Consider the following 24,625-nt stretch of genomic DNA (forward strand, 5'->3'; position numbering starts at 1 on the left):
TGAAATCTTATACCCAATGACTCTCTTTTTTCAATGTATTATACCAAATGACCTCCTTTTTATTTTGTTTGTACCCAATGACCCCCTTTTTTTAAATAACGTTTTGTACCCGATAGGCCCTGACTCCGGTACGCACATACACGTCACTTCTAAAGTTGAGTGCCCCCGGGGAAAAAACATGATCTATTATTGGTACCCAAAACTGATCAATAATGAGAAAAATCGGGTTACGGACCTTTAATACTGTAAAATAATTAACAAACCGTAGATTGTTTTGTTTGTTTTGTTTTATTTCTTCTTTTTATTTATTTATTACATCATATTTGCCCAGGGTAGCCCGATCAGCTAAAACGCTGTTCTTACACAGAGCCCTGCATAACATTTAAAATCATACAGATACAGGAGTAATTATTTAAAGCATAAACATAATATAAAGCACAAGTAGAGTACCATACTAAATTACAAGTACTTAAAGGAATGAGATGTTGAGAACAAACAAACCATTATAAAGTAGTACTAATAATATTGGAAACTTAACATTTAAACTTTGGTACAAATTATGAGCAAATAATAGGCTATTGCACAAATCCGAATCAAAAGCAAACTCTCATGAACTCGTCATATTCCCATATCACCCAGTAGCGTAGCGTGAGCCATCATATGGAGGGGGGGGGGGCACCGACAATGATTGGAGGGTACCAGGTCTGATGGGAGGGAGGGCACACTGAGCCGTTTTTCGGCAATTTTTCTATGGGATTTTCTAAACTTTCAGGTCGATGGGGGGGCACGTGCCCCTATGGCTACGCCACTGAATCATCCTCAAACCCTACCACTACACACTTCCTCACACACCATTCTCTGCCTCACATCGCGTATCGTCACTACCACACAAACACACCCCCATCACCCCTCACGCACAAACACACCCCCTGTGTACACACATGATACACAATTATATACAAACATAAAAATTAAAATACTCTTTATAATGTTTTATACGCATCAATCATGATGAAATAATTAACAACAACACAAAACAAGATACAAGTAACAACCAAATTCATAAACATTAACCAAAATATACGTTATACTTCAAATGCAAAATAGACCACTATTGGTCCTAAAACAAAAATATTATGCTCATCAAATAAGTACATATTATGTAAACTTCATGGAAATATATCACTTAATCATAAATTGAACAATGAACATGCGCTTTAAACATTGAATACTGACTTTCTGATGTCAATATTAATTTTGTTCCATACCTCAACACCACTGTATAGGAAAATGAATACTGAAAATATTCAGTATCATTGCCATAGGAACATGAGCGCCAGCAGACCAGCTGCGGCTTGTCTTGTATTAAAATGTCTACCGGAAACGTAATTGAACTTTGAAGAGAGACTTGTTAAAAGCAAACCATTTCGAGATTTATACATCAACAAAGCCTTAAAGGAGTATTTCGTGATCCTAGCATCCTCTATTTATGTCATTTTTCATTAGATATCCACAAAAAAACCTATTCCCAAAATTTCAGTTGATTCCGATTTTGCGTTCGCGAGTTATGCATGATTATGTGTATTACACTGCTCCATAGACAATGCGTTGTAATTTCGTTCTGGTGCACCAGAACGAAATTCAAATTTGACGATATCTTTGCTAAACGAATTAATCTGCAAGAAATATTTTGTACATAAACATTATGTAGCCAGAGGTTTCCAGTGATATAAAAAATCTCAACTTTTTTTGAGAAAAGTTGGGGGATGAGGCTGTGGATCACGAAATGCCCCTTTACAATAGTTACAACGGTCATGAAGTGATTTCCAACTTAACATTGGAAACATAATATCAGATGAAGTTAGACAAACACCTAACACATGTAACACCATTTACTTGTTTGTGCCACATCAACTCATCATCAATCGCTTCACCCAAACATTTAGCTTTATTGACCCTTTCCAGTTTACAACCATTTACCATAACTGAAAACGAATCATCATGAACATTGCGTAATTTTGAACTACTGCCCAATAGCATCATAACATTTGTTTTGTCAGTATTGAGGAAAAACATGATATTACGAAGCCACTTAGTAATTCCTTCCATATCATCGGTAACATCACTCCCACTTAAATACCTATAGTGTGGTATCATCAGCGTACATTGAGATCTTCCCATGTTTAATTATCATTGGCATAATATTAATAACAATAGGAAACAAAATTGGCCCAAGAATACGCCTGTTTTCACGGGTAGTGCATCAGAAACAACACCATTAAATAAGACTCTTTGCATTTTTCCTGTCAGATATGAGACCTAAACCATTTTAGAGTGTTACTAGATGTTGCAATATTTACACAATTTGTTGATATAATCATGATAATCAAGATATCATGGTACTGGTTTACAGTATCAAATGCCTTATGTAAATCGATAAAGGCCTCACCGGTCATTTTACCTAAAATTAATATTTGAGAGTCAGTCGTCCACCATATCTATAAGAGCGGTATCAGACTCAGTAGAACATGCCCTGGTCGAAAACCTGACTGGTGCTAATTTAAAATACCATGTTGAGTTACTAATTATTATCAGGGAAGATCTTCTCATCTTCTCTGATAAGAATAATACATGATTATAGGCTATGCACTGATTTTACTGACCACAGGCAGAATCGAATTATTTGTGTCGTCGAGATTACCACCTTTATGAAAGGGTGTAAAATTGGCCTCTTCATGGGTTGACCCATAAATTTCATGTAAAAATTTAAACAAAAAAAAAGGGGGGGGGCTGGAATTTGTGAGATCTGAAAAGGGAGGGGCCCGGCCGAAAAATGTTCGCGATGAATTTTTTTGCATCAGGTCCCCCTAACAAGTGTTTGTGAACGGTCTCTAATGTATTCTAATGTATGTGAGGCACAGGGAGTCACATTAAAGTATACATCAAAATATTTTACATAGAATAGACACAATCATGAACTTAAAAATGGGCAAATTAACATTACCCATTTACATACAATTTCAAAATACATACCAATACAGCGCATCAAAGCCATACATAATATTTAAAACTATTGTATATAATTTAATACTTTTTTTTATAAAGTATATTTTTAGCCACCAAAAAGAGCCTGTAAATATCTATAATAAAGAATGATAAAATGCAAGACATATTATATCTATGTATTGCATTGTAATATTTGTGTTGTTGTTTGGGTCTATTTTACGACATGTTTAGAATTTAGGGAATGTACTTACTGTATGATGAACTCACTCTAGGTGTAATAACCTGTTACTCTCAATTAAATATCACTCTCCTAAGGTCTTATTTTTACCTTAGGGGCCTATAGCAACAAGTGAGTCAACAACAATCAAAGTATTAAAATATAAGGTATATTGCTGATAGTGATCGATGGGCAAGTGTGTTGCATGCTGGGAATGAAAAGGGCTCAAAAGCTATATAATTCATCACCCGAGAAAGAGCTCTTACCTGAGATCGCCAATTTGAGCCCGTTTGCTTCCCAGAATGCATCACTTTTGCCTCATCGCTATCAGCAATATACCTTATTAGATTTGTCTTCCCTTGATCTAGAGTTGATTTGAACTGTTAAGACATACAAATAATTATACCTGTTGCCTCTAACTAACATCCTAAATACCAATGGCCGCCTGCTACTGCCTCTGATTTCCTGCCCCTGTCACTGATTTCCTTCCCCTTTGCAATTACCCAATCAGAGAGCACGATTTGGGACCATAACTAAGCATATCCAAATCTGCCCCTGAAACTTGCCCAATTTGCCTTCTCTAAACTGACCTTACATACTATTTCCGCATAGTTACAGGATATTCCATAATTTCGCAACTGATAACGAAATGTTCGCTTTCATGCAACAAGTTTCCGAGATGGAACAACCAACCGGGCAATCAACTCACTGTCTGACTGCGAGTTCCCTTTGTACATGAAAGAGGAAACAGAAGACTACAATACAAAACTCATAAAATACAAATCACGACCTCATGACAAAATATTTCTTGTTTTAAACTTGACTCGACTTGGATACATCTGGAAGACTAGTGTAATCACACTGTGAACTTGCACGTTTCAGCTCTCTGCGATTGTCTATTTTCTCTTGCCAACGTTTCTGTAATGGATAGCTTAGACAGTTGAAACCCATACATATGGTAAACACACCGCAAAGTGTTAAAGGAGGTTTGAAACTTCCCGTTGCATCTCGAAGAAAACCTGAAAATTGACACATAAAACAATACTTATGATATTGGATTTACTCAGACAATTGCACTGATTCTTTAGTACCGTACTACATAAGTAAAGTAAAGGTAAAGGAGACGATCCTGTATAAACAGTGATCGGAGTGCCCATCTCTCGTTCATTGGCGATTGGGCCAGACTCCTCCATGTAATGTTGCTATAAGGGGATCGCTACACCTCCTCTACAGCGAGTCTGTTACCTTCCCAGCATTTAAGAATGCCGGTACCCATTTAAACACCTGGGTGGACAGGAGTAATCAAGTGCCTTACTCAAGGGCACAACACGATGGCGTCGCCGGGGCTCGAACCCGCAACCTTCCGATTATGAGTCAGTGCCCGTTCCGCTAAGCCACCGTGTACCGTACTATACATATCAATCAATTTAGGGTCACAATTATTGATCCCAAGGTGCTACATACAAGCAACATAACTGGCATACTCTCCATGTGGGTAACGTCTTAGGAAAAATACGTTAGCTACCGACGGTTAGCCCGTTGTGCAATCCCAGAATTCCGAGGTTATACACGGATCATAGACTACAGACCATTCACCAACTGGCAGTCAAAGTACCCGTGCTTTGTAAGCTGTGAATTCTTGCATATTTATGAGGGCCGATCGTTCGTCAGCGAAGCACTTCTTTTCGCTGCCATTTTTGTTGTTGCTCTAATAAAATTTTAATTCCCGTTTTTTCATACGGAGAACCATGATACAATATAAAATGCCATGTGCTACCTACGAAAAACACGCTTATGAAAGGGAGCAAGAACTTTTGATGATGATGATGATGATATCGGAATTAGGGAAAACTATCACCCGGTAAGAAAGGTGATAGGCCAATCTACTTGGGTTGTGTCTAGTTGTGATTGGCATTTGAATTTGTGCAATTCTCTCATGAATATGTATGAGGTGTAATAATTTCGTCTGTCGCACTTCATGGAACGATCGGTCCTCATTATCAGGTGATCAGGGATGCAAGCTGACCTGATAGAAAAAGCCTGAAAAGTGCGTGAATCTGGGCCAAAAGCCAAAAAACGGGCTGAAAAAAAGAAAAGTGCGGGAATTTGGACTTCATGAAAGCAGTAATTCCAGCAAAAGCAGGAAAACTTGAATCCCTGGGTAATGCTGGGACTTTGGTTGTTTGTGGTTAGTCTGTTTCTAGCTCTTAGTCCATGACAGGAACCCAAATTCAATGTTATGTGAATGTTGTTTTTCTTTTGATGTATCAACATGCATCATAAATCACTATATTCGCAAAACAATTTTTTACGATTGCAGGCGTGAACAAGGCCAGTGTGCGTACCCAGGAGTAAAAGGGGCCAATGTGGACCTTCTTGTTACCTTCCCCTCTTGACCCCTCTCCTGGAAATTTTTGGCTATACGCCGGATAATCCAAATTGTTTAGTATTCTTGTACCGCTGATTAGTGAATCAATCGATCCCAAGAGATACACGCATGAGAATTGTTAGTCACTTCTTAAGAAAAATATGTTCCTACGTCAAAGTATATGCAGGGACTAAAATTCAAAGCTGCTTAAATTTGGTTGAAACCAATTCCTCTGGTTACAAGGAATTTAAGAAAATATACAGTTTGATCTATCCACATCCATTCATTCTGGGCTCCACTTGGGTCAAAATAGAAAATGTCCTCCGATTTTGATGAAATGGTAAGATACCGGGTAAGTCGTACATAAGTCAAATTATATCTATGATTCTCTCTCTATATATATTTAAGTCCATATGAAACAATTAACCAAATTTGAGCAGCTTTGAATTTTGACACCCGGAACGTATTTTTCTTAAGAATTGACCCACAATTCTCATATGTATCTTCTTGAGATCGATTGATTCACTAATATGCATGCAGTACTACTTAGAATACTAAATGATTTGGGATATCCGGTCCAGGGACGTGGCGCAGACAGGATTTTTCAGGAGAGGGTTAGGGGTCAAGGGAAAGGTAACTTTCCAGGGGAGCGCTGCATTTATAATAGTTTCAGAAAGTGGCAAAAAGTAAAGAAGAATAAGGACTACGTCGTCGCTCAGTTCGAAACTTGTCAAAACAACTTACCAGCAAGAAGTAAAGTGACTAGACTTCCAATACCACATAGCAATAAACACCATGCTGTCGCACCTGGTGCCTTGTCTTTAGACCCTGCTGCCATTGTACAAATGACCATAATTACAGCTCCTCCTATCCCCACTGTCATCCCAAACACCACCGACATTGCCATCAACCCTCCGTAGCTTGTCGTGAATGGTATGATAACGGTAGCAACACCATTGACCAAATAGCACGTTCCTGTTAGCATTGATTTAGAGACAATCTTTTTATCCACTAGGTATCCTACAAGAGGCGACAATCTGACAATGAAGATGGAAACGCCTAATGCCGACAATAGGAACGAAGAGTTTAGGTCCGAAATGCCGATACTCGCAGAATATGGAATAAGGTATACCGATATGCAGAAGATTCCCCCTTGCAAAAATCCATTTATGATAGCTTGAAATACAAATGGTATCCGGCGAAACAACGATAAATCAAAATTATCAGCTAACTCCTTTAAGAATACCCAGCAAGCGTTGAATCTCCTTTCCTCTGATTTGTAGTCAGTTTCTAGGCGGGAAAAATCTGTTTCTGGTGGTTTCAACTTTAATTTCTCGTTACTTGACTTCGTTCTCCGATTTAGTTCATAATTTGATGGACGTAAAAGTGCGCCTAAAACACATATATTAGCCATTATGGCAGATATTAATTGTAAGGCACCGTCTGATCCATAATAAGTATTTAAAGTTTCCATGAAAGGCGGGAAAACGAAGAAACCTATTCCACCAGCGGCACTAGCTAACCCATTCGCAAATGCGTAGCGCTTATCAAAATAATACACAAAGTATATCATACTGGTCTGGAAAGAAATCCCCAAACCAAAACCTGTTGGAAAAAAAATGATGGACAATGTTATTGTTTTAAAGAGTGATCCTGCCTTACAATGTACTATGTATGTACGTATTCATAAACACATCCTTTCCGTCCCACCATATTAATTGCCCTTTCAATAGGGTTTATATAAACTGTATATAAACTGTCAAGGATAATAGAAATCAGGATGTGACAATTGCTTATTAGGACGTCTAGATACTTCTTATTTAAATGATGTCGCGAACTTGCTAGAGGGCGCGAATAATATCCACAGCACAATTAAATAGCTATTAAATGATCGGATTTCCAAAGTAGTACCATTCCGTTATCAAATAAATGTGGCGTTCAATTTATTGTGTGTACACTTCAAGTGTGTACGTGACTTTTTAGCATCTAAAGTGCCGAGCTCGGGCGAAATCTAGCTAATTCTGGTGGTGTCAAATTCTGCTGCATGATATAATTCTATTAGAAACATTGAATTCTAACAGATAGATGTGCAGCAGAGTTGCCCAACATTTGGTTCATTGGTGGGTAACTCTAACACTGTGGTCAATATTGGTATTGACCACCCCCCCCCCCTTTGGATGATCTTCAACATAGGGAGTGTGGATTTCAAAAGGAGTTACCTGTGGACGATTAAGTCTTCCGTAGGGGGTAGCTCAAAATTGTCACAACTTACCAAGTATGGGCATGATAATGTAGACTTGCCATAACTGCGTCACAAAGCTCAATGAAAATGTACATACAGCAATGATGATTCCAGCCCCTACCACGACAACTCTGTACGTCAAACGATGAGATAATGCAGATGCTACTGGAGCTGTGTAAATAAAGATACCGGTACATCTATAAGATTTATGTAGAGAGGAAATATATACTGCAGTGTCATCGCCCCGATATCTTCACTGGCAGAAATCGCCATGATGGTAGAACGAATCCACTTGTTCTTCAACAGCCACGCATGTCAGAGCCTGGTACGTCATCTCATTTAGACTGCCTCCATCAGTGGTATACACTGCACTATACAAACATGTAGTACCGTGTTATGTTCCGTGACTCCAGTGTTTTCGAATGAGGGCGGCTGTCATTTTCCTTTGTCCTGCACATATAAAATCTGAATTTTTGTCAGTTTTGGATTTCAAAACGCACGCATGTTTGTCAATACGCTGGCTAACGACTATCATGTTCTTTCAACACATATATTCAAGTACAAGCCTTATTGGCTTCTTTAGAAAGCAAAATTACGGGAGATATTCATCATTTTCTACCCCGGTATCCATCTTTATTTATCGTCTGAATATCAAATCGTGCATAACAGATACACGTGTATTGATCCCGGGTATTGATTTAGTTTCCCTGCCGTACAATATAACTATTTCCCAGGCGTTGTCGCTGTGTACTGCGCCATGGGAAAGGATTACAATTTGATAGTCATGATAGTGTGCGCGATTTTGTCTTGATACCACAATTTTTCGCAACGGTTGTGATTTTTTTGCAATGCGTTATAAACAACCTGACAACGAAGTCAATGTTTATATAGACTTCCGTGGTTATGGACCTTATTGGCTTGAGATAAACGTTAAGGGGCTGGCATTTTCTTCAGAAGGGGAGGGGGTCCCAAATATACAGATACAAGGGGGTCATACATTTTTTAGACCAAAAAAGTTTTTTAACACCCAAAATAGGGGGGGGGGTATAGAATTATTAAGAGTTGGTGAATCAACATTCTCGCACGCTCTGCGCGCATTCTTTAACTTGACAATTACAATCTTTCGTATTAAATGTAATGCAAAATTTGCAGCGCGCCTTCTTTATACTTACAATCAAAATTTGAACGCACTCCGCACACTTTCTTCACTGTACGCCTTTGTTCCGGCAATGAATAATTTGTCTTGAGTTTGTTTAGGCAGAAGGGGGGGGGTTACAAAAATTTCGACCCAAGATAAGGGGGGGTTGTAAAAATTGACTCCGGTCACCGATATATTTGGGACCCCCCATTCCGAAGAAAATGTCAGCCCCCTTAGGCATTACACGTACACAATCCACCTTCGTCAGAATCCCGCCGAAAGGCTTATGGTTATGGCATGGGCACATGTCGCAAGCCATTGGGGTCATTACGTATTGTGACAACGCGTTGCTTTCAATAGCAACGCATTGCTTTCAAGAAAGCAATGCATGTAAAATAATGCGTTGTAGTTTCTATACTGTGAGGTCCAAAGCAACGCGTTAATTTCGTAATGACCTCACTGAATGGAAATAAAAACGCATTGCTTTCTTGAAAGCAAAACGTTGCTTTAGAAAGCAACGAGTTGTCGCAATAATAAAGGAATCGGATAGCAACGTTTGCACAGTATTTTTGTGGGACACGAGAGCATATCAGACATCGAATTGCATTCTGAATGTGTGGAACAAGTGGAATGTCCTTCTGTAATTTAGATTTTTTGAAATTCGCGATATAATACAAATTTTATGGCAAATTATTTAAAAATTTACATTTTGATATTTTTGATATTTAACAGTCCTCGATGTAAACTTTATAAATCTAATGATATGTACTTAAAGTGTATGTAGCTGGGAGGAAAAGCCAACGATCATTTGGAAATTTTGACCTTTTGTATTGAATTTACATATTTTTTTCCCCAAAAGGCCTCAAAGTTTAAGGTCTTTTGGGGGAAAACTACATATCTTCAATACGAAAGGTCAACATTTCAAATGATGGACGGCTTTTCCTCCCGGCTACATACACTTTAAGTACATATCATTAGATTTATAAAAGTTTATTTCAAGGACTGTCAAATGTCAAAAATATCAATTTTGAATAATTTGCCATAAAATTTGTATTAAATCGTGAATTTCAAAAAGTCAAAATTATTTCATATCAGAAGGACATTCCTCGTATTCTGAATGCAATTCGACATGTCTGATGTGCTCTTATATCCCACAAAAATACCTCTGCGTGGAAACGTTGCTAACCGATTTATAACAGGATGAAACTGCACATGGTTAAATGTCGAGACCCAAGTCACAGTTCCAGAAGAGATGATATACCACCACCACGGCCATTTGCCTCATCAGTTGGTATAACCGATTTACTATAGAATAGTTCTTATACCATGTTTACTGTATTATTACCCTATATACTGAAACTCACTAAAGCTCACAATGAAAACCTCTGCGCATGCATGCATTCCACGTGATGCGATGACGCAATCAGCCTAAGTCATACACAGGGAATCGCTGGCCGGGCCAGCGAAACCCCCGTGTCTACATGTCGTTGATCTACTGTGTGGCATGCATGCGAGGGGTCCGAGCGAGGTTCGAATCCTGGGGGTACCAAGTGACTTCTTTGTTCATCATCTCTCCTTTTTCGTTTCTTCTTTCCCTTCCGATAGCAAAAAAAACCATGGGTTGGGTTAGGGTTAGTTAACAAGTTGTTCCTGAATATGGATTTAGGCCTTCTTAATATTTTATCATATTGATAAAATGTGACCAAATGTTTATTTAATATCTTTCAGGGTGTATGGTGAAACGGATGTGCTTACTAAGCATGCCAGGGAATATACTGACCTATGTCAATTCAGGTCATATAGATGATATACCACTTGTGTGAATCGTGACCCTTTTCAGTCGCAATTCCCGGATCCCTGTTAAGCTTTGAAGCTCTTCAAAGAATCCACGGCAAGGCGATGCATGAGCAATACAATACAATTGTACTATTTCTGCATGCAGTCTGTATTAACTCTGGTGATTTTGAACTCTTAAACAAACGATAATGGGTCACGTGATGAATGTAAACCAATCTGCATCTCATCGCGCATTTTAGATTCACCACATGGCATGCCATGGCATCCGTCCCAATTTTCATTTAGTTTTAAAATGTAATTTTTCATACAAGTTTAAGTTGTACGCCGGCCTGCATACAGCACATCGCAGCTTGCTGAGCTGCTGTTCTTACCTGCGGAAAGCAAAATGAACATAAAAGTTGACCCAATCCACCCAGTTTGTGAGGCAGTGGCGCTAAAGCGTGTCTCCCATTGTAACATCAAAATGCCTAGGCAGGACCAGAATCCATCCACTAACAACCTCAACAGAACACAACTGGCCAGGACTACCCACGCGTATCCATGATCGACTGGTGTCTGAGTTGAAGACATCCTTACTGAAGGCTTAGTGGCGACCATCTCAGGATTGTCAACGTTGGTCAAATTATCTGGATGGATAATGAAAGATGTAATAATATAAATACCAGCAGATTCCAGGTATTTTGAGCAGTCCAAGTTGAATGAATCGAGTATACGGACGTGTTGCCTTGATCGACTCCGTTATATAATATCTTATGTCAATAGATCCCAGATAATAGTAGGACCAATGTTCATCATGCATTCTCATAATACATGGTGTCCCAAAAGTCTCGATACCATTTTGAACTGTCATTTCTTTCGCTAGGATTGGCTGAGGGAAAATCTAAATACACATTTGGAAAGAGTAAACTCATGCAATTATTTGGATACCAAACATGATGCATTTTCCCTCGTTAATAAGATATACATGACAATGAACAATACAACTCAAACGCGACATGTCAATACTGGTAACCAAAAATATGCATTTCTCGTTGAGAATTATTAAATCGATTTTTAGACTTCGCTGTTCGTCTTTTTTTCTAGTAAAAGTTTGAAGAAAAATCATATCTTATTCTGTTATGGTATTGTTGATGATGATATTATATTGAAATCATTTCTTCATAAAAATTTCAATCTAACAATGGTTATATATATTCAAATAGAAATTTCAACCCTGACCCTGATCACACTGAAGATGAAGCACCGGCTGATATGTGACAATTCATGTTTAGAATAATATGTCTTGACTTTGGAACACTTGTAAACATAGTAAAGGAAAACAACTTGTTGTTTCCTTAGGTTTGTAATTACAATATGAAGAACGACACTTCAATGTTGACCTCCCTGTCTTTCATCATCCACTGAATTATTAAGAGTTATGTCCTTACAGTCCTGGTGCAGGAATCTTGTGAGGGAGCAGAGAATTGAAGAATGGAATATTACACAACTTCAGAAGATAGCTTTTACTGCCTCGATTTCCAAATAAATCAAAGCATAAGTACACATTTCTTGGTGTTGTATATCATCTTGATAGTACGAGATCTTTGCAATTGAATTGAATGGGGAACATTGGTCTAGAAGTTAAGAGGAGGTAGTTGGATACTTGGGATCCGAAGATGTGCTGTAAACTTATTGTATAGTTTTGTGTGTAATATGCCCAAATGTATCACCGTAGATTCTTTAATATGTTAGTGGGTGGGTGAATTTGTCAAATTTGGTGTCAAAATACTTTAGTATTGCCCGAGTTTCCTCTTGTCAACGATACCTTCACTTTTGTTCAGTCGCATACTGTATATAGACTTATGAACGTTTAAAATGGCATCGAGACATTTGGGACACCCTGTATTTTGTTATTGTCCGATTAGTTCGACCATGATATTGACGACCAAGGACATGATAACCTTAATATTTATCTGTCACTAATACTTCCTGTCATTGTCTTCGAACATGACACATTGAGTAGGCCTATGCCAACGATTCTCAGGCTAAAATGAGTAAAATTATGTAAATATCCAAGGTTGAGGAGTGCACTGTGCCTAGTTCATGGTGTTAATTTATGTGCCTAGTTCATGGTGTTTATAGACCCGTTTTCTTTGAAGGACATCCATATACTTGTTTCAAGCATATTTTTAGTATCTATGTTTCAAGTCTTTGGAGCAAAACTGGCCTCATGTCCAATGACATACATGTAGTTCAATAAAGCTCATGCACAATAAGTGTTCAAAATATTTTACCAAGTAATTTCATGCCAATAAAGGTCATCCACGTTACTCATGTCTGACTTCTACAAAAAGGCGCTGGTTCCCGTAGTATTCCTCATTCAAACCAATTCAATGCACGACCTTGGAGTTACTTGCATGACTTTGGCGGGCTATTTTGAAACAGGTTGCACATGCAGGTACTTCTTTTGAAAATTCTAAACAAGGAATAGCAGTCGCTTATAGGATATGCAGCTTATAGAATAACCTCTTGTTATATATTTGGGACATTGTGCCAATATGTCCTTATAACATTAATAATGTTATATGAAAAATGTTGTCAAGTAACGTAGGGGCTGTGTAATAATAATTATGTGTACCCCCGGTGTACCCCCGATGGTGAATTCTCAAAATGGTCTGCCAATATCGCTTCCGCCCCTTTCGACCCGGGCTATCAACATGCTTCCCCCTCCTTGACATGCAAAGAATATCTTTGCCCCCGCCCCTCCGCCCCTTTTGACATGCAAAAAAATATACCCCCCCCCCACATTCGACATGCCAAAAATCCGCCCTAACCTAGACCTGAAATGGTCTAATCTTATGATCAGAGCGCAATTTATCTAGGTGCCAAAATATATGTACCAAAAATTGCTTGTTATTTTGGTTGTTCATTCGGAGTGTAAATTAACATTTTTTGGAAAAGAAATGCCCCATATGCAAATCTATTTTTTATGGAAATTTTACAATAATGCTTATTAAAAATCAAAACAAACATTTTGTAACTCCTACTACTTCCTGTTAACTCTACAAGTACATGTACACACTGACCTTCTTCCACTATATGATTTAATAATAATAAATAAACACATAATTTTAGACAATGCAATATGAAGGGCAAATCAAAGCTAATCAACATGTTATTACATACAGGGAAGGTAATAGTACAATAACCCTTGGGTAACCATGCCTGACAAACAATTAACAATTATACCGCCATTCGCTACTTGCACGGTTCCGCCATTATGCACTATGTGCGGGAGAGCCTCGAACTGGCAGCATACATGAATGGAATTGAACTAGTCATAACGTTCTGTGTAATGTTACATAATTCTTCCTTTCATGTATGCTGCCAGTTCGAGGCTCTCCCCGCACATAGTGCATAATGGCGGAACCGTGCAAGTAGCGAATTGGCTGCTCTTATAGATCTAGCTCAAACATGCTCATCCGTCAGTACACAGTTCGTTAACCCCAATATGCTTGTACAAGTATAGAATGATCTTTGAGTTTGTTGGGTATAAAAACTCCTACTCTGCAACCCAGTTAGGTGAACATTTGAGCTATAGATGATCTGACCTCAATGTTTATCAACAAAGGCAAGGGACTGGTATATCGATATGCTTGAGCGAACTGCATAAATATGGTACACTGTGGCGGGAATTTTTAAACCAAGGGCCCTGAACGAAATATGATGCGCGCGCATACCTCCAGGCAAAAAACAATGATAATTGTGATGATGCTCGCGCATACTGCCACGCATTGACGTCAAAAGTAATTTATATTTATATTTTTGTTGATGATCAGTCTTGATGATGATGACAGTGGCGTGCGCACCACATTGATAGTGGGGGAGGGGGCAGGTTGTTCAGTTCCCCCGAATGGAGTCTGCTTTATTTAGTAACTACTATAAATTTCGTAACACATTAATTTTGTATATGACTGTTTCAATTTGCCGACAATCACATAGCTTCCACTAGATTTGCCGACAATCACATGGTTTTGGCGACAACAGTCAACTTTGCCGACAAAATTGTGTAGGGGGGGTGTCACTCACACCCCATACCCAGCCCCCTCTAGCGACGGCCCTATATATACTACTAAAGTTACACTATATCTCCACGGTGAGTCTTGGATAGATTGGCTTCCAACCTACGAAACGTACCCGCTTCAAAACGGGATTAAAAGGGGGTTATAGGCCTACCCACCTGTGGCGTAGCGTGGGTCATCACATTGGGGGGAGGCACCGACCATGATGGGGGGGGGGGTCTGATGGGGGGGTCGGATGCCGTTTTTCGGGAATTTTGCTATGGGATTTAAAAAAATTCAGATCGATTGGGGAACCGTGCCCCCCCGTGCCCCTATGACGCTACGCCACTGATACCCACTGAGAGACCAGAGTGAGACTCGACATTTAATAGGTAACATTTTCCACCCTTTCCGTGACCTTTGCATGCTGAAAGAGTTGCAGTTAATACCAAACACCCAGCTCCTATTAAATTTCTGTGTAGATTCTAAAATCAGAATTGTTTTATAGCATGTTTAGTATTGAAGTGAGATATTAGGCCTATAGTTAGGCCAAATAAAAAAATAAACATGTTTCACGTCCACTCCCGCTTCCTTTTTTGAGGTTTTCTTTAATTATCTTTTTATTTTTTGAAATTCAGTTTTAACTTTTCAACAAATATGTTTAGGAAGTAGAGATGCTTTCTATAGCCTGGCTAATTATACAAGACACACTTTTGGAAGGTTTTGCGATAGTTTAGGGGGTGTTACCTCTCAGAAAAACAAATAAAAAGAGGTCTTTTCCAGGCACTAATGTAAATGCTAAACAGCTCTAATTGGGTATTTACACGGATTTTGCGATAAAAAAAATAGAAATCCCTCTTCCTCCTTTATTTTACTTGGCCTTATGCCAGTAAGAACGACTAAGGAGACTCAACCTCACCACAATGGAGAAGAGAAGGGAAAGAGGGACATCATCCAAACATACAGAATCATGAATCAAATCGACAGGATCAATCCAGATACCCTTTTCCAGAAAGCGGACTACCAGGGCACCAGTGGACACTCCCAAAAACTGGCCAAATCAAGATCAAGACTAGATAAAAGGAAGTATTTCTACAGTCAAAGAGTGGTGGAAAATTGGAACAAATTGCCTGAAAGTGCTATTCAATCGCCCACACTCCTCTGCTTTAAGCAGGAACTAAGTAAATTGGGTTTTAATGGGCAAAAAAGCCCCCCAAACCCTGCCACACTATTATCATCTCAGAAGAAGGTGAAGGTGTAGCATCTAAGGTATGTCCAAGATATGCTGCATCATATTCATAACTCTAATATAAGCCTACGTATAGGCCTACTTTATTCTTACTGCCTGCCACTAATTAGTAATTATATAATTTTTTGTAACCATTTACTAGCGTATAGCCAGGATTTTTGAACCGAGGGGGCACAACTTGTAAATGTACCGACGGAAATATTTTTTGCCGACGGAAGTTGTGATTTGTTGACCCAAATTTTTTTGCATGGTTTGAAAAAGTGAAGAGCAATAATAATAATAATAATAAAGGATTGTAGGCGATATACCAACATAAAAACACAAAATTTTTATTTAAAATTCAATTTCATTCACAATTTTTCTATAATTCTCCCCTTTTTTCGGTCACCCTGGGTGAAAAATTGTCTATTGTTAACCCAATTTTTTTTCACCAACACCTTCCGTCTACCGACGGCCATGACGAGAGCAGGGGGCACTGGCCCTGGCTCCCCCACTGGCTACGCCCACTGGTATTGATGTAATAAACATCAGTATAATTTCGAGTTCAACTGAATGCGTTCATCATGATTAATAACATATTTTTAGTATCAAATTCGACTATGGCATAGTCTATTAAAAACAAAGCAATCAGGAAATAAAATGTTCGGTGTTAGTTTGGCAAATTATTTTATTTTTTTACTTGCTCGAGAATTGGACCCATCAATATACCAATTTTTCAAGAAATTTAGACCCATCAATATATCTATAAACTCAACATTTTCAGCAAATTAAACACAAATTGTCTTGATTTTTACAACTCCCCCCCCCCCAAATTTCGGGGATATTTCAAAATGCCTTAGTTTAAAAAAAGTATACAGTAAACAAAGTTAATTATGAAGGGCCTTTGAGTGAGGTCGAGATTCTGAACTCTGTTCACAATGGTCTGTTTGCCATCAGTAAAACTGTCACATCCCCACAGAAACAACAACAACACCGTGAAACACCCTTCAGACATATTATGCACGCAAGCACCCCCGCATTTAGGATCATACAAAATGTGTCCATGGACAATGGTGCATAGGCTACTATTTAAAACTCACCATCAAAGTGCCCTTTAATAGAGAAGATGCCAGAAGCAAGAGCTCTCCCCAAACACGGATCCTTCAACACACAATTGAACTGAGCTCACAGCTCCCATTTCATTTTTTTTACATCCCCTTCTGCCCTTCACAGAAACATCGGTTCATAAGAGGGCAACCAACAAAGCGAACGTAGCTGATCCCCTTGCTTCTGATGACAGCTGATGATGACTGGTGAGAAGCTGCAGCTGCAGTACACATGAAAACACACCACACGTTAATCCACAAAAACATCACCACTTTTAAATAATATGGCTTAAAAAAAAAATTAATGTGGCATTAAAATTTAGAGTGTTTTTTTATCATTTTGACCAAGTCAAGCATATAATTTTCCGAAGATATAAAAACAAATCTGAGCACGAGAAGTGCATTTTTGGAGATGCCGATTTTCATCAAAAACTAACGCAAATAATGTTTAAATTTCTTAGATATTTATACTCACAGAATAGTTAGCGACATATAGTCATAAATTAAATTCAAAATTTTAAGCTTAAAATAGGTATACAGTCAGCTTTAAGCTTCATCTGTCGCTAGTAAATAAACGAGCCACCACCACGAGTACAAAATGGAAGCTTTATGTACGGAATGGTGTCACTGTCAACCCCGGCGCGGTGTCAACCAGAGTGTCAACAAAGCACGGTGGGTTACACACACTATCGTAAAATGGGAAATAGAGATATTATAATTATGATAATTATCGTGAATTACAGCCGAAAGTGATGACTTAATTCATCAATACAATAATTCCACTGATATACAGAAATTTATATTATAATTTCGAAATATATTAACTTATATTAATTGAGGATTTCCAAAATAATTATGTCCGTGAAGTTCCCCGGTCAGAGAAAACCTATATGCAATCCCGGGATTCAGTCACATACATGATGCATGCATTTAAGTGTATGGCTTGTCCTGGGGGCACTTCAATTTGAAATGGATATAGGTGTAGGGCTGGCGCTTTCGCACTAAGGGGCATTCGGTGAGAGCAACATGTAAAAAATATGGGGTCATTGGGTGAGAGCATGATTTTTGGCATTCGGTGAGAGCAAAATGTAAAAATATGGGGTCATTGGGTGAGAACATGACCTTTTTTTAAATGGAATCTTTGGGTGAGAACCAAAACAGCGCCACAAAAACCTCGAAAATCGAATTTCTGGTTCTACATTGTAAATGGCTTCAAATTTCTTTATTTTTTCAAAATAAGTAACAAAATCAGTGATAAATGAAAGTTGCTGTTCAAATTGAACTTATAAGGGTCTTTGGGTGACAGATCAAATGGAAAAATAGGGGTCTTCGGGTGACAGAGCGCGGAGCGAGCATGTGTTCGTAAAAAATATGGGGTCTTTGGGTGACAGCGATGCTGAAAAAGGGGTCTTAACATACGCGTCACCTCCAAAGTTGGAGTGCCCCCCCCCCGGGTGGCTTGTATGTAGAGGGGATGTCATATGCGCCAATTTAAATAAGCATACATTATACAGAACATGAATCTACAATATAAATGCCGGCTGGTATAATTATTAGGAGCAATTTTATCGACAAATCGCGAAATCACAATTTCTCTTTATACTATTAAGGGAGCGATCTTATTTACGACGGGGGGGGGGGGCATTTTGAGGGGGAACCCGTTTTGGGGGTCTTGGGGGCGGGGCGTGAAATTTTCATTGAACCAGGAGCGGGATTTTAAATTTTAAATGGAGAAATTCAGGGAAAACAAGGGGGAATCCCCGAAAAGAATAACCCGCGAATATGTTAAAATGAAGCCATTTCGTATATATTTTTTTATATAAGTTGACAAAAACCGCGAATTTAACACCTCGCGAAAACTGATAACTGATAAAGGCCCTACTTGAAACCGTGAAAATATCTGTACGCGAAAATATTGGCGTATCCAGTATTATGCTTCCAGTTCCAGCTAGCCGTTTCCAGTCAGCTCGCCAGACCACAGATTATAATCGCCGGGGGTCATCGCCATATTCAGGCCATATTAGCTCATTATTGTTCTTTATTTAGCAATAAGCACGTTGCACTACGAACTTACACACTATAACACTGTATCTAAATGCTCGACAGCTTTGTAAGGTCAAACTTTTCACTGTGAGGTTACCACGCTTGCGCGGAAGATGTTTTGTGTGACCTTTATGCTAATTCAGTGACCCGTGTTCACTCACGCTGCACTGCACTGCTCGCCGTGATTCAAATCATCCTCCAGACACGCTCCATAAGATATGCTAATGCATGGAGTACAAAGAATTACTTTGATCAATACCAGTTAAACAGGTGATTGGTATTGTACTCCATGCATTTGCATATGTCTTCTGGAGCGTGTCTGGAGGATGATTTGATTCACGGCGGGCAGTGCAGTACAACTTAGGCCGAGTAAAAATAAAAACATGTTTCTCGTCTGGGTTTAAAAAAAAGGAGGAAGAGGGGCTTGAGGCCCTTTTTTTTTTATTATTCTGGTAGGTACGCCCCCTCTAGTGATCACAGAACCATCCAGAAGTGTTTCTTGCATATTAGCAAGGCTATAGAAAGCATCTCAACTTCCAAGACATCGTTCTTCAAAAGTTTTGACTGAATTTAAAAAATAAAAATAAATTAGAAGCGGCCTCAAAAAAGGAAGCGGGAGGAGACGAGAAACATGTTTTATTTTCACTCGGCCTTATGATCTTCCGTGCAAGCACCCTATACACGTAGAAACGGGAAAATCCGAAATGTTACTCAATTTTGGTCCAACTTTAGCGTAAATGTAACACAAAACTCGAAAATGTAACACGTTAAAACTTGCACAGTGTTATACTGTGCAGTTTTCCGATGATGGAAAAAATCAAAGTATTCATCGAAAAAATCCACGAAATTGTGAATTTTGCAATGAAATTTATACCCCCAAATGTTCTAGAATTGTCAACTAGCCTGAAAATTCCGATGATCAAAAAGATGTGCGCTGAAAAATGTCATTATTTTCCTTATTTCTTCACCGATTTTCAAGGTTTAAAAAACTTTGTGTAGATTACCATTTTGTATAAATGCGAGTAGAAAGTTGTCGGATTCAAAGCATCATTCAACCTCAAACACCTTTCTAACATCCCTGTGCCGAACACACGAAGATGAAAAGTTGGGCTGGTCATTCGGCAAACATCGGCAGGATCTCGCTGAGTCTATTGTGATTGGTCCAGCGCCTGGAGCATGCGCGGGTAATTTAACAAGCATTTGGATACAGTAATATTTGTAGTGCGTTGGGCTTATTTCTTTACCGGCCAATTTTATTTTATTCATTATGTATTCACGTACCAAACGCTTTAACATCAACGACATGCACTCGTCTAACCAACGGTGCGTTTTTAATAACAATAATATTTTGAAGAAGAAAAAACAAACAATTTAAAACACTAAAAATGAATGTATTAAAAAAATACAATCATACATAAAAAAACACCATGGAAATGCTATCATGTACGGAAGCGTACTCTATTGTGCCATCCGAATTGACGACATGGAAATTATCATCGCTTTAATCATGTATCAAACAAACATTAGGGCCTACTCAAGGTTTTTTTAGTATCAGGCCCGTAAGGCGACGAAAAAAGAAAACCCTGTTCTCCCGCCTGTTCTACGGGCGGGCCCGACCGACCCAGATTTTGAACAAAGTGGGAAAAAAAATTTCCTGTGCAAATGAATGCCAACCCAAATTTCGGAAATTTCAGGAACAACGTTTTTTTTTTTTGTATTTTCTCAAATTGCAAATTATTTTTAGATTTGGGTCATTTCCAAAAAAAAGAAAAAAAAGAGAGAAAGGCCGACCGACCGACCCTACTTGAAAGGTCCGTCCGCCCGTAGAACAGGGTTTCTTTTTTTCGTCGCCTAATCAGGATTTTTTGGACTTGTTTTTCTAAATTTGGACCTTTTTGGAATAGGGGGGGGGGGCGGATTTTGAAAAAGTTGATTTTTTTCAACATTTTCAACTTCACGAATAACACTCATTGCCTTCCAGTTTAACAGGAAGTGTTATCATTATTTCATTACAAAGTGAACAAATGCTTATTAGTAATAGTATCCAAAGTAGGCCTACTCAGTTTTCTGTCTGTCAAGGGGAAGTGTGTGTAACCTAGCTTTAAATTGTAAACTTGCCCCCATATTAAAAGTTTTTTAAAATCCAATTCATCAAGTAGATACTTCTCTATGTAAGGAAGCTTCTTACATTGTACCGTAATGAATTAAAGAAGATTTCTGACATGCATCTTCATACCAAGCTTAAATAAAATCGATCTTGTGTGATTAAAAGTGTTAAACCATGTGTTGGTTGCTAATTGAGTACGAAATCTATATTGTTATTTATAAAAATTGTATTGACTGATTGAAACCATTTCCAACTTAATTGACCTATAATTTAGGCCATCTTTTAAAACTTGTGTTGAAACGTAGTTGATGAATGCTTTTGAAGTCATTCCAGCCTAAATCATAGAGCTACAGATATAATTTATGATTAAATACGTTTATCAAAAACGAGAACATTAATTTTGACTTCTCATGATCGAAATATAGATGCCAAATTCTGTTGCAATATCTAACATGCGCTGTAAGTCAGTCAAATTCGTTATTTGCCATAAGAAGAACGTCCTCTGCCCAAAAAAAACATTAATAATTACCTCGGGATAATTACCCCTGAAATATGAATACCAACATCATACTCATCATGCTCATAAAATATTTAAGATAACTCGTTAATATATAAACAGAAAAGAATTGGACACAAAACACAACCTTGTTTTACACCTTCTACATCGAAATAATCTGTTTTATATAACCGAACCGTACATTACACTGTACATTCGCATAAAGACTATTTAAAATATTCCAAACTTTGAACTCTTATTCCTAGATTCAAACATAGACCATCTAATGTTATTAGATGGTCTATGCTTCAAATTTCATTGTTTTTCAAAATAAGTAACAAAATCAGTGATAAATGAAAGTTGCTGTTCAAATTGAACTTGTAAGGGTCTTTGGGTGACAGATCAAATGGAAAAATAGGGGTCTTCGGGTGACAGAGCATGTGTAGCTTTGCTCCAAAGCCAACCTATTTTCCATCCAATTGAAAGAAAAAATGAAAAAACCATGCCATATGCCCTCTGACACTATAGTAAAGACCGGCTGCAGTGGATCAGTGGACTTTCGCGGTTGGTGTGTGGGGTAGACCAATATCTCAGGTAGACAGTGATCTTTACTGCATAGTGGTCCTACTTTACTTGTTGGTGACTTGCCTAGATAGTGAAGCTTGCCTTCGGCAAGCTCTGTACAAATACATGTACTGCTGGGTGATGCATGGGAGTGGTATTAATTTTTTACAGAATGGATTGGCCTATATACATTTTCTTTACTAATACTAACTAGTCTCTCGCTTGGGTTTATTTTACTTGGGGATCTCTGGATCTTCTAAGGTACTACGAGGGCTCTGATTAAGAGCTAAGCTTGTGTTGTTAAAACAAGAGCGATAACCGCACCATAGCTGAACCATGTGGCTTCGGCAGTATATTGTGGTAGGCCTATACCACTGTCATCATTGCATTTAAATTTCAGCTCAATTGAAGCATTTTGAAAACTTGACATTGACCCCTTTATTGCCCCTTAATGACCTTAATTGAATTTTAAAATCTTTTAAACATGTTTAGAATGTCATAAGGATCATTGCGTTTAAATTTCAGCTCAATCGGAGCATTTTGGAAAACTTGACCTTTGACCCCTTTATGACCCCTTAATGACCTTAAATGAATCTTAAAATGTTTTTAAAATGTTTAGAATGTCATAAGGATCATTGCATATAAATTTCAGCTCGATTGGACCATTTTGAAAAACTTGACCTTTGACCCCTTTATGACCCGTTAATGACCTTAAATGAATTTTAAAATATTTTTTAAATGTTTACAATGTCATAAGGATCATTGCATTTAAATTTCAGCTCAATTGGAGCATTTTGAAAACCTTGACCTTTGACCCCTTTATGACCCCTTAATGACCTTAAATAAATGTTTAAATGTTTTAAACATGCTTAGAATGTCATAAGGATCATTGCATTTAAATTTGAGCTCAATCGGAGCATTTTTGGTTAAAATGACCTTTTTTGACCCCTGTGACCCCAGGATGACCTCTGACGTTTGGAAATATTTTTATTATATTCTTAATGTTTTCCTCTTTCATATGACACCACTCATGGGGTCATACCTTCGTGGCATTTTAGAGATATGTCCATTTCAGATCAAATGGTTAGTCAGTTAGTAAGCTAGTAAACTAGTAAGTAATTCTCGCTATTCACAATAAGGGCGCCGCCAGCGGTTTGCGATATAATCGTGATGTATCATGGGAAAAGGTCGACATCCAAGTCCGCGCAATTCAGCATCGAAGTGGTTACGTAATTCTCTTGGTTACCGGATCACGCTATTTTGATATGCCTTCAAGTGCCATATACTTTGTGTGGTGATTGTTTCGATCGTGGTTCATAACTCAAGCGCGTGATCCCGTTGACATAGTAACATTACGTAACTTCGATACTGAATACGAATATTACCATGCTATTACATGGGAACACGTGACAATATTTTTAGTTTGTCAATATAACGGTATTACACGCAAATCGATAGAGAAAAATTAAAGCAATATTATAACATTTTCAAACAAAATAGATTAGCATTTCTTTGCCATAAAATGTTAGCTTTTACTGTTTTTTTACATTTTATTTTGAGCCGAACAACTACGGCAAAGCAAAGAAAATTGAATTTACTACCAGCGCACATGTCGCCAATACGTACCACTCCTTCGGTCATGTTGTGGTACGACCCTTTGTTGTGTATATCACCGTCTCGCACGCCGTGACGTACTGTGTGTTATGAACATCGTGTATGCGTTCGACTAATAATTCCATCGTAATAATAAAGCGCTGAATCAGCCTTTAATTCAAAATCACGGATTTTGACAAAACTACAACACTTAGAGTCTTGATTTTTGCAGGGTATATTAGTTTAATAAAGTACAATTTAATCGTGTAAAAAAGGAATTTTAAAAATTCAGTGAGGGCGTCTTCCTCAGCAAATGTTATAGTCTGATAATATGGCTTTAATTGTGCACATTTCAAATCACATTATTAAGTATTATTGAGTATCGATTCGCGTGTAACACCTTTATTTTGACAAACTAAAAAATATTGTCACGTGTTCCTATGTAATAGCATGGTAATATTCGTATTGCGCGGACTTGGATGTCGACCTTTTCCCATGATACATCACGATTACATCGCAAACCGCTGGCGGCGCCCTTATTGTGACTTTTGATTAAATTGCAGTTTTTTTCGGTTTAAGGCCATCTTAATCTTGTGTCTCAAAGCTTGTGAGAAATTGAAAACCTAATGCGGAATGCGGTGGTTTTTACTGCTTTTTTGTTGTTTTGTTTTTAAGGATTT

At 38.2% G+C, this 24,625-nt stretch overlaps 1 protein-coding gene across 2 annotated transcripts; it reads right to left on the reverse strand.

Moving 5' to 3' along the window:
* Positions 1-269: 269 nt before the first annotated feature.
* Positions 270-17,277, reverse strand: LOC140153186 (monocarboxylate transporter 12-like). 2 transcript variants are annotated; one of them, XM_072175862.1, is made up of 6 exons: positions 17,137-17,277; positions 11,140-11,394; positions 10,336-10,566; positions 7,864-8,004; positions 6,336-7,196; positions 270-4,242 (listed from the first exon to the last, which is right to left on the reverse strand). In XM_072175862.1, exons 3-6 carry the CDS (start codon positions 10,370-10,372, stop codon positions 4,037-4,039), a joined length of 1,245 nt encoding a protein of 414 aa, XP_072031963.1. In that variant the 5' UTR covers positions 10,373-10,566; positions 11,140-11,394; positions 17,137-17,277; the 3' UTR covers positions 270-4,036. The 2 variants fall into 2 exon arrangements, with proteins under 2 accessions (XP_072031963.1, XP_072031962.1); XM_072175861.1 differs by lacking the exon at positions 10,336-10,566.
* Positions 17,278-24,625: the final 7,348 nt, after the last annotated feature.

Source organism: Amphiura filiformis, chromosome 5, assembly GCF_039555335.1.
Source record: "Amphiura filiformis chromosome 5, Afil_fr2py, whole genome shotgun sequence".
Lineage (NCBI taxonomy): Eukaryota > Metazoa > Echinodermata > Ophiuroidea > Amphilepidida > Amphiuridae > Amphiura > Amphiura filiformis.